This window comes from Halyomorpha halys, unplaced genomic scaffold (assembly GCF_000696795.3).
Source record: "Halyomorpha halys isolate HHAL.00 unplaced genomic scaffold, Hhal_1.1 Scaffold134.1, whole genome shotgun sequence".
Lineage (NCBI taxonomy): Eukaryota > Metazoa > Arthropoda > Insecta > Hemiptera > Pentatomidae > Halyomorpha > Halyomorpha halys.
The window spans coordinates 2071181-2080718 of NW_027107159.1; the positions used below are offsets into that span (position 1 = coordinate 2071181).

Consider the following 9538-nt stretch of genomic DNA (forward strand, 5'->3'; position numbering starts at 1 on the left):
ATTTTTTATGATGAATATATAAAAAAAAAAATTATTTTTTTAACTTTTTTTTTTCTAGTTTTGGGAAGGATGAGGGATCCCAAAGTGAGGGAAAAACCCTTAACAGGTCTGACCCGTGCGCCAGAAGAGACATAGAAGGACAGAAAGGACTTTGGACGAAGCAAGTAGGATGAAGTATGAAGGACTTAGGAAAATATGAAGTGGTGGAGTTGTAATGTCTTTAAAGGCAGCCACGCAGGCGTAGAACTATTGACATGTGATTGTGAATCTTATATAGCTGCGCCCCCGGTGCCGATACCCTCTCTCTTTGTGTGTCTGTATGTCGCTTTCCCTCTCTCTTTTGTGTTCTCCCTCTCTCATTGTTGAGCAAACAATAAAACATATATTTTATTTTTTCTAAATATAATCAATGCGATTATTTTTTTTTAATTAATCTTATGAACAGAAGCTTAATTTCTCTTAATTGATTTTCACAATTATTCGAAAAAAATAAGATCAACAACAATGATAAAATATTATTAATATATTAATATAAATTTATATTATTTAATACCTGTTATGTTATGCTGTATGATGAAATATAATTTCAGTAGAGGAAGTTTGAAATTAAAAAAAATAAACAATTAATAAGACGTAAGACATATGTAGTGCCTCATAAAGAAATCCAATTGAAACTCTACACTGCTATACACCATACTTAGGGTGAGCGGTTAAAATAAGATAAGTCAGAGTTTCAAAATATTCTACAGTGGGCAAAATACTTGATTTATACTACCTTTAAAACAAGCCCTACAAAAAAACTAAAAATTATAAGGAAGTCAAGTCTGGCGTACCTCCATCCGCAAATGTCGGAAAGAGGAGGTCGTATTAAGAACAGGACATCCCAGACTCATTCGTTTCTACCTCATCACAAATACCACCAAAATGTCTTGTAATTACAAGACTATTAGCTATATCTGTCAGGAATGCCAAACAATAAAGCACATCACAACTCAATTGTTTTGAATTCACTCACTCTCTCACTGTTGGGCGCTACAGTTCTTGTAGGCCTCTGCCACCACTCTTTCCCATGCCTCGCGGTCTCCAGCGAGACTCCTCCAATTTTCAACCTCCATTCCTCTCAAATCATCCAGCCACCGACGCCTGGGTCTAACCCTTTTCCTTTTTCCTCCTGGTGCATCCTTTTTAGGTAGCCTGCAGGGCTCCATCCTTTCCACATGTCCCAACCATCTTAGCCTGCTCTTCTTAATAGCACAGAGGATATCAGGCTCTCCATATAACTCCTTTATTTCGTCATTGCTTCTGATTCTTCTCCTGTGCTCCTCTTTAACGGCTCCAAACCTCTTTCTTAGGACTCTTCTCTCCCAAACCAGTGGAGCTCTTCAATTTTCCTTGGTTAGAGTCCATGTCTCACTGCCATACATTACCACTGGCCTAATTATTGTTTTGTACAACAAAAGCTTTGCTTTCCTGGAAAGACGTTTGTATCGGAGAGCTGTTTTGAATTAAATCCTTATATAGCTACATCCCTTAAAGTGATAATAAAATAATAGAATCAGTATTTGAATTTTTAAGATCATACAATATACTAGCAGATATATGATGGAACATTTATTTTTAAAACAATATATAAAATAACAAAATATTACTGGAAATAAATGGCGTTGATGACTGACGACGTTTTACACCATTAACCAAGAAAGAACTACTTGTAACTCTCTCCCCTCCCCAAGATATGTAACCATTCATACCATATTTATACATTAAAAAATAATAAAATAAAAACCAATTAAAGGATAACATGATTCGATTTGTTGTACTGACATAGTAAAACACTACTTTATTAGATGGCAACATTTCGACCCAAGTGGCAGGTCTTCATTAGAATTGAATAACAAGATAAAAATCTTTTTTTTTTGTTATTAAACTACGATAATATACAGCATAATAATAATAATAATGGCTTGGCTGACCTGAAGGTTCGATACCGATACCATCAATCGCTCTATACACACATCCATACACTATACACAAACCCATATCTACCAACCAGTCTTGAAGCAATCATCCCACCTATGCTTTGTTCTACCTCTCGGGTTTTTATTAGCCGGTTCATATAATTTAAATTTTAAGGATACGTTAGTTACTAAGCCCAACAACTTTTACGCCTATGTTATGTTATAACCTGAATTATATTTACCGAGTACAGTTCCCACAATTCAGCGTTCTGTACCCTTACAAATTCTCCGGTTAACTCATCATTTTTTGGTTTGCATATTTTACATAACACTTTATTTTCTAAAATCTTAAGGTGTTGTTCCATTAGTGCAAGAGGCCGCATTTCACATCCGTAAAGTACATAAGAAGGATAATAGTCCTGTAAATTCTAACTTTTATATTTCTGGACAGAAGACGCGAGCTAAATAATTTTTAAATTAAAACAAATAATAACCATTTCCCTTTAATCTCGCTTAGATTTCTTCATCGATTTTTTTTCAGGTACCCTTTAATCCAAGTACTTAAATTCTCTACCACTTCAAATGTATTTCCTTTTAGATCTATATCATCGAAATTACTCCCGTTTCAACTGCTAACCTTATATTAATATTACAACTGAACAAAGAAAATTATAAAAATGATGATAGTGATTTCAAAGAAGTTGAATAGAAATATCATTAAAAATAATAAACAATAATATAGGTGAAAGAAATCAAAAAATTTAAATACTTAGGAGAGATAATCTGTAGCAACGGTTCGGATAGGACATCCATTAGAAGAAAGAATAGTCAAACTGGAATGGCAGAACTTCGCCACCAGAAACGTCTACAACAAGAAAAATTTGTCCTCCGACGCAAAAATAAGACACTAAAGTACAGTAGTGAGGTCAGTATTACTGTAGAGTATGGAAACAGTGAGCCTTCCAAGCCTAGAGAGGGTCCTGAAGATTAAGAGGAAAATTCTGAGGAGGATTCACAGACCCAAAATAACGCAAAGGGGTTAGGAAAAAATTCAATGAGGAAATATATAAGAATTTGGAAGACCTGGAAACAGTCATCAGGACTGACGGGCACATGGTCAGAATGAAAAACAAGAGACTAAATAAGAAAATATTTAATAATGTCTGCAGATATAAAAGTATCGAGGGATATGTCAAATAAGTGAAAGGGGAACTGGATAGACTAAAAATAAAGGATGAACACTGCTTGGATAGAGAACATTTTAGGAATAAACTAAAAGTGTTTGGGATACTTGTGGGAAAGAAGGAGAGACGAGGAAGACCGGGAGGAATAGTCCAAGAGGATGAAAGGGTACTGGAGTAGAAGGAAGGCGGAAGGTGTGAGGATGAATCAAAAATGATATTCGAGTGGTCCTTGCTGGTCGGTCCGTAAAAAAAATAAAAATATTAATAATATAAAAAATGTGTAGCAGGTGTTATAAGAAATAAAATGATGAAAAAAATTAATAACAAAAATGGTAAAACACAGAGAAAGAAAGAAGTGATGAGAAAGTTAATTTATTTGATAAATTTATTTTATTATTTTTTCCATATTATCGTTTTATATAATCATTTAATTTTAATTTTAATTTATTGATTTAAATTTCCTTCTTTTAGTTTTATCTCCTGTTATTAATTTTGTTTATCATTCAATCTCTAATTACTTCAGTTGTACATTTTTAATTTTATTATTCATTCCTTTATTTGTTATTGATATTTTAGTTCTATACATTTCATCTTCTTTTAATTTATTCTTATCATTTTCTAATTTTCTTTATCATGATATAATATTACCGTAATTTACAATTATTTGTATCCTGTTTATTCAATTCTTTTGAGACCAGTGACGTTGGTCAATTTTTAATAAATATTTAGTTTTGATTATAAAAGTACCCGCCTTTTCCACTGACAGTCTTATTCTTTAAATATAGAGGCCAGCTAATAAACGTATGCTAAAAAAATAATTATATAATAGCAAAATGTTATAATTGTAATTTTAAAAAGTAAGTTAACATAAATAAAATTAATGGATTAAAATGAAAACTCTCCATTTTACTTGTAAATTGAATTGACTTATTTTAATCTCCAGATTATTATTTCCATAAATACCTTAACATATATTGGACGAGAAAATAGAGAGTTATGTTTGAAGAATTGTTTTCTTTTTATATAATAATATAATAAATGAGTACATACCATTAGAAGTAACATCAATATTTAAAACACGGCGAAGGTTAGTAGTAATAATTTTTATAGGATCCTCCCTTTTATTGTTTGTTGGAAGACGATTATCATTGTTTTTTGGAAGATCATAATTATTGTTTTTTGGAAGATCATAATTATTTCTTTTTGGAAGATTGTAGTTTCTGATTATTGGGAGATCAATATCCGCCGTGCTTGCTGGTAGATCACTATCATTGCCTGCTGGGACCTCAGCATTGTTGTTTATTGGGAGATCATAATTATTGTTGGGAATGAAATCATTATCATTGTTTGATGAACATGCCGCCATCCTAAAACAAAAATAATAAATAAAAGTAAAATTAAACAAATCTGATTAATAACGAATTAAATATTGTCAGTAATATTCAAAAACGGATTCTAACTATGTTAACTAGAAACAGATTGTAAATCACCCATTACTAGATACTTTATCAAAGCTATGAATTTCATTAGTTCTAATTGTTAACTTTTCTTCTTTATTTTCTCTATCCTAATTATTATAATTTCTATCTATTTATTTTTTTTATTATATATATATTATAAATCATCGCTATTATTCACAACTGTCTATAATAGCTTTAAGTGTGTCTTTTGCACGAGACAATACCTCCACCATATAATTAATTGTTAAACCAAATAATAAAACAAACTGTTATAATATAATAACTATTTAAATCTCACTAGACCGATCTTTTGATAAAAATATATTGGAATTAGAAAAGATTTTAGTAACTGAATTGTTAAAATACATTTTACTTTATACTTTATCATCATTTAGTAAACATTAATTAAAAAAAAAAAATAAAAACTGGATATTTTATGAACTTATTTTTTTCCATTTTTATGATTTAAATTTTTTTAAGTATACACAGTATTTTAGCCATCAGGATATCGTTACGTTATAATTAGAGGGATTACATTTTTAAATATTTGTTTACGTTGTACAGTGCTAAAATCAAATCAAATGGTTACAGTCGTTGATGATCATCCAATTTAGAACTAAATGTTGGAGAAAAAAAATTTAGGACTAAAGTAAAACGATATAATTGAAAATATATAATTTCTTAATTAAATAAAAAAAAGTACTAGTATGTCTGTTTATATTTTATAAATTTAAACAGTACATTTATATACCCGCATGAAAAGAATACCATTGATATGGGTTAAATTAATCATTCAAAAATGGTTTTTAATCGATCGCTATATTTATATTTGTTCTTGACTAAATGAGAAAAAAGTATTTAAATTAATAAGATTTTATATTTTTTAAATTATTCTACTACATAGTTCACAGTAACTAGAATACAAAAAATATATCGTATATGATATAAAAAATATATAGGTATAAAAAAATACGTAATAATATACAATGTAACACACAGACACGCAATGTCTGATGTTTAAACTCCTAAGAATTTTCTTGCAGTTTTGGATGCAAGGTCCAATACAAAAATTGTTTACTGTATGTTTGCTAATATTAGAACGATTATTTTTTTTTCTACTTTATAGATAATTTAATCCCATTTAAAATGATACGATATGTGGCCCTAGTCCTTCGCTATTACAAAACCCAATTGAAGCTTTCATCTCGACAAACGTCTAGCATTGAAAAAAGCTATTAATTCATTTCGAGTTCATCTAATAAAATTCTTCAAACTATTGTACACCCAAGAAAATTGTTTAAAATTATAGTAGTTTCTACAAAAGGTAGAAGGTTTGTACGTTATTGAATGGAACGTCCAAATCTTTCTCCATTTGGAAATCTTTGTTAACATTTTTATGTATTTCAACTAAAATAATTTTCGATCATATAAATAATACTACTGAAAAAAAAAACTATTATCCGTTTGAAAACTAAATCAAAGATCTGAGATCTAGGGTGGAGTAATTCTAAGTTAATTACTTTTGTAAAATTATATAATATAATAAGACATTTAATAATCATAACGAGAGAATACAAAAAGGTTTCCGATCTTCGGTAATGAAAAAACGGTGAATAACAAATTCTATAGCACCTAAAATTTAAGATATACCATTTCTGTTATGTACACGAAAATAAACACAATTTCTGCATGTTAACTATAAATATACGATCTTCAATTTTTAAAATATTGTTTATTTCTTTATTTATAATCTTTTAAATTTCTTAAGACTGGTATTTATTGTTTAAATGAATCAATTGGTATCCAAGTTAAGTCTCAACACTCTTTACTATATCATAAACAGTCCAACGTTTCGACCAATTCGGCCATCTTCAAGGACAATCTAACAATTCACAGCTTATATTATACATTCATTTGTAACAATTTTAGCAATAAAATTGTTATTAATAATTTAACATTCATTAAATATAAATTTAATCTTACAACCTCACATCCAATTATTTAAAAACGTTTTGCAGGCTATTCAGCCCAGGCCATTAATTTCAAGTCAAATCACCCTATGAAACAATACATTAATAGGGAATTATATTAATTATTAATAAGCTTATGTATAGCTTTAATAATTATTAATGTATAGCTTTAATAATTATTAATGTATAGCTTTAATAATTATTAATATGTAATGATTTATTTAAGTTAATTAATAATTAATAGTTAATATGATTTCATATTAGTTTATTGTTTCATAGGGTGATTTGACTTGTAATTAATATCCTTAGCAGAATAGCCTGAAAAACGTTTTAAATAATTGGATGTGAGGTTGTAAGTTTAAATTTATATTTAATGTATGTTAAATTATTAATAATAATGTTGTTATAGTTGCTAAAGGTGATAAAGTGTATATTATAAGTTGTTAATTGTTAAATTGTACTTGAAGATGGCCGAATTGACTTAACGTTACCAATTGATTTATTTGTTTAATTATACCTAAAACACTTTTCTTCTTTGAGCCTCTGACACTATGAATTAATTAATATCATATAAAATACCTTTAATCAATGTTAATAAGGTTATGTAATTGATTGTAAAATAATAACTTACTTCGTTAAAAAAATAAGTGACCTGTTGCTAACTCCACTGCCCAGCACTGCTCGTGGCCGACTGACGAATTTGTTTACAAGAACAACGAGACTGTATTTGTGTTACCTGTTTATAAACACTTTAAGGATTGCATGATCTAACACCAGGCAAGGTTTAATGAATAATTCGTGCTGTATAAGATTGCATAAATTGTTTGTATTTTTTATTCTTCTCAAGATATGTATATAGAATACTCTCATAAACATACACATACATTAATGTTTGATTCATTCACACTCATTAATGTGTAAAAATATATTTGGGGCATAGCTTCTTCTTTCAATTTTTTTTTTTAACTTATGAAAATTTGCAAAAGAGTAAGAAAGTTTAGAACGTCCCGTAAATTTTGATTATTATTATTTTTGTAATTATTGAAAAAAAAATTCTAAAGAACAGAGAAAACGAAAATTATGAACAATTTTATTAAAAATTTTCTGTTATATAATATATATAAAAATTCATATTTTAGGACTTAAGCGGAAATAACGAACATCAATTTTATTTCTGCCAAGAATACAAAAGTTTAACAAAAAAAAAAGTCGTAATGCAATCTGAAAAGATCGAGTCGGAAATTCCCACCAGTCTGTTATTTTCATATTTATTTTATTTATTCATAAAATTCTTAAATATTTTGTTTATTTCTTCTGCAAATCATAACTGTATATATTTTTTTTCAAATAAACAAAACCTCAAGATCTTTTGAGGAAATGTTTATATTATTTTTATTTATTTATTTTATTTTGAGAACCCCTTTTAAGCTGAAACAGACTAGAATTAAAAATTCATACATATAAATTTCTAATGTTCAGATTTATCTTGAGGAATTTTTTTGTGTCCTTTGTATTATATTTGTTTAATACATACATATTACAGGGAAATTATGTATTATTCCCTGTGCCTAACATGAGACATATTTTCTTGAATATTTTTTTTCCCTTTACCTCCTTTATTGTTACATGCGTAAAAGAGGTTACGAAAAACATCATTTAAGGTAGAGTAAATTTGCTAAAATATGAGCCTAATAGAATTATTTACGTTCAACAGTTTCCGAGATATAGCTTTTTAAAAAGCTGTCTTTTCAAACAGAGAGTAGCGAGTAGCCTGGTCGATGTCACAATCTCACAAGAGGATAGCACAAAGAAAAGGCCACCCTTCCCCACTGGACCCGCCCCACCAAGACCCCCAAGGAACAACGGTTCTATATCACTTTTAAAATATTTGCTTATTGCTATTTACAACTGTACAATATAATATATTTAGTTATATATCTAAGTTAATTTGGAGTGTTACAGGGGTGTAGAGAAACTACCCATTGGTAGCACTCTAATGGCATTTTACATTTGGTGGTCTCGTGGCCATCTTCTTTTCAGGCGCCTCGGAGGATTGGATTGGGAATGGAAGAGGATGCAAGGTTAGAAACTGACATGGTGAGATTAATTAAAATCATTCAAGTCGTTTTAGATAAAATAGCAAAAAATTTACTTAAAGTTATGTGTTCTAATGGATAAGTTTCATTAAAATAATTAGATATATTTAATGAAAAGTCTTCTTCCTTAATTTTTTTAAAAATTTAATTACATCTAATAACGACGTTTCGGAGCTGTCACCTCATTATCAGCTATCTACAAACAAATTCTCACTATTCATCCTATGCATAAAACAATTAATAAATATGCAACAATATGATTAATTATACCTTTTAATATCACATTTTCTGTCCCCCTTATTAGTATTAAATTATTAACAATAAACATATTGTTGTCAATTATATAAAAAAAAAATAATTAAAAATTCCATACATTATTATAAATAAAGGAGATTAATCTGTAATATACCTTTTTCAAACCAGCTTATCTTTACCATTGATGGCAAATAGATTACAAAGTCTATTCTCTCTACCTCTGTTCCACAAAAGATGTCTAATATATTTAAAATATTTTTTTAAACTATATTACAACATCACACTGATGTATTAAAATAACCAATATTATTGTACAACATTAAAATGCTAAATGATTTACTATGTCTATGTAATGTGTACATAAATGTTCTGTAACCGTCTTAAAATTAATATCGTTACCAATGTTTTTTGTAATATGTATTTCCTCGGTAATTTTTCTATTTCTTGAATGATTTACTGTGTCTAAAATTTTTGGGTTTTTAAATCAAATTCACGTTTAAATTTTATACTATGTTGTGCTAGTGCTGTTGTATTGACATTTTTTCTATTAATCTTGTGTTTTTGCTCAACCCTGGTTTCTAATTTTTTAGAAGTCACTCCCATACATACAGTTTC

The 9538-nt window shown here is 28.7% G+C and overlaps 1 protein-coding gene across 1 annotated transcript in view; it reads right to left on the reverse strand.

Annotated features, from left to right (window-relative positions):
• LOC106678351 (uncharacterized) overlaps window positions 1-7286 on the reverse strand; it is a 43729-nt gene extending 36443 nt beyond the window's left edge. The window contains exons 1-2 of the mRNA XM_014416815.2: window positions 7204-7286; window positions 4193-4509 (exon numbers count right to left, since the gene is read on the reverse strand). Of these exons, the coding sequence (XP_014272301.1) occupies window positions 4193-4508 (316 nt within the window). The 5' untranslated portion in view covers window position 4509; window positions 7204-7286. The remainder of the gene's footprint in view (window positions 1-4192; window positions 4510-7203) is intronic.
• Between the last annotated feature and the right edge of the window lie 2252 nt (window positions 7287-9538).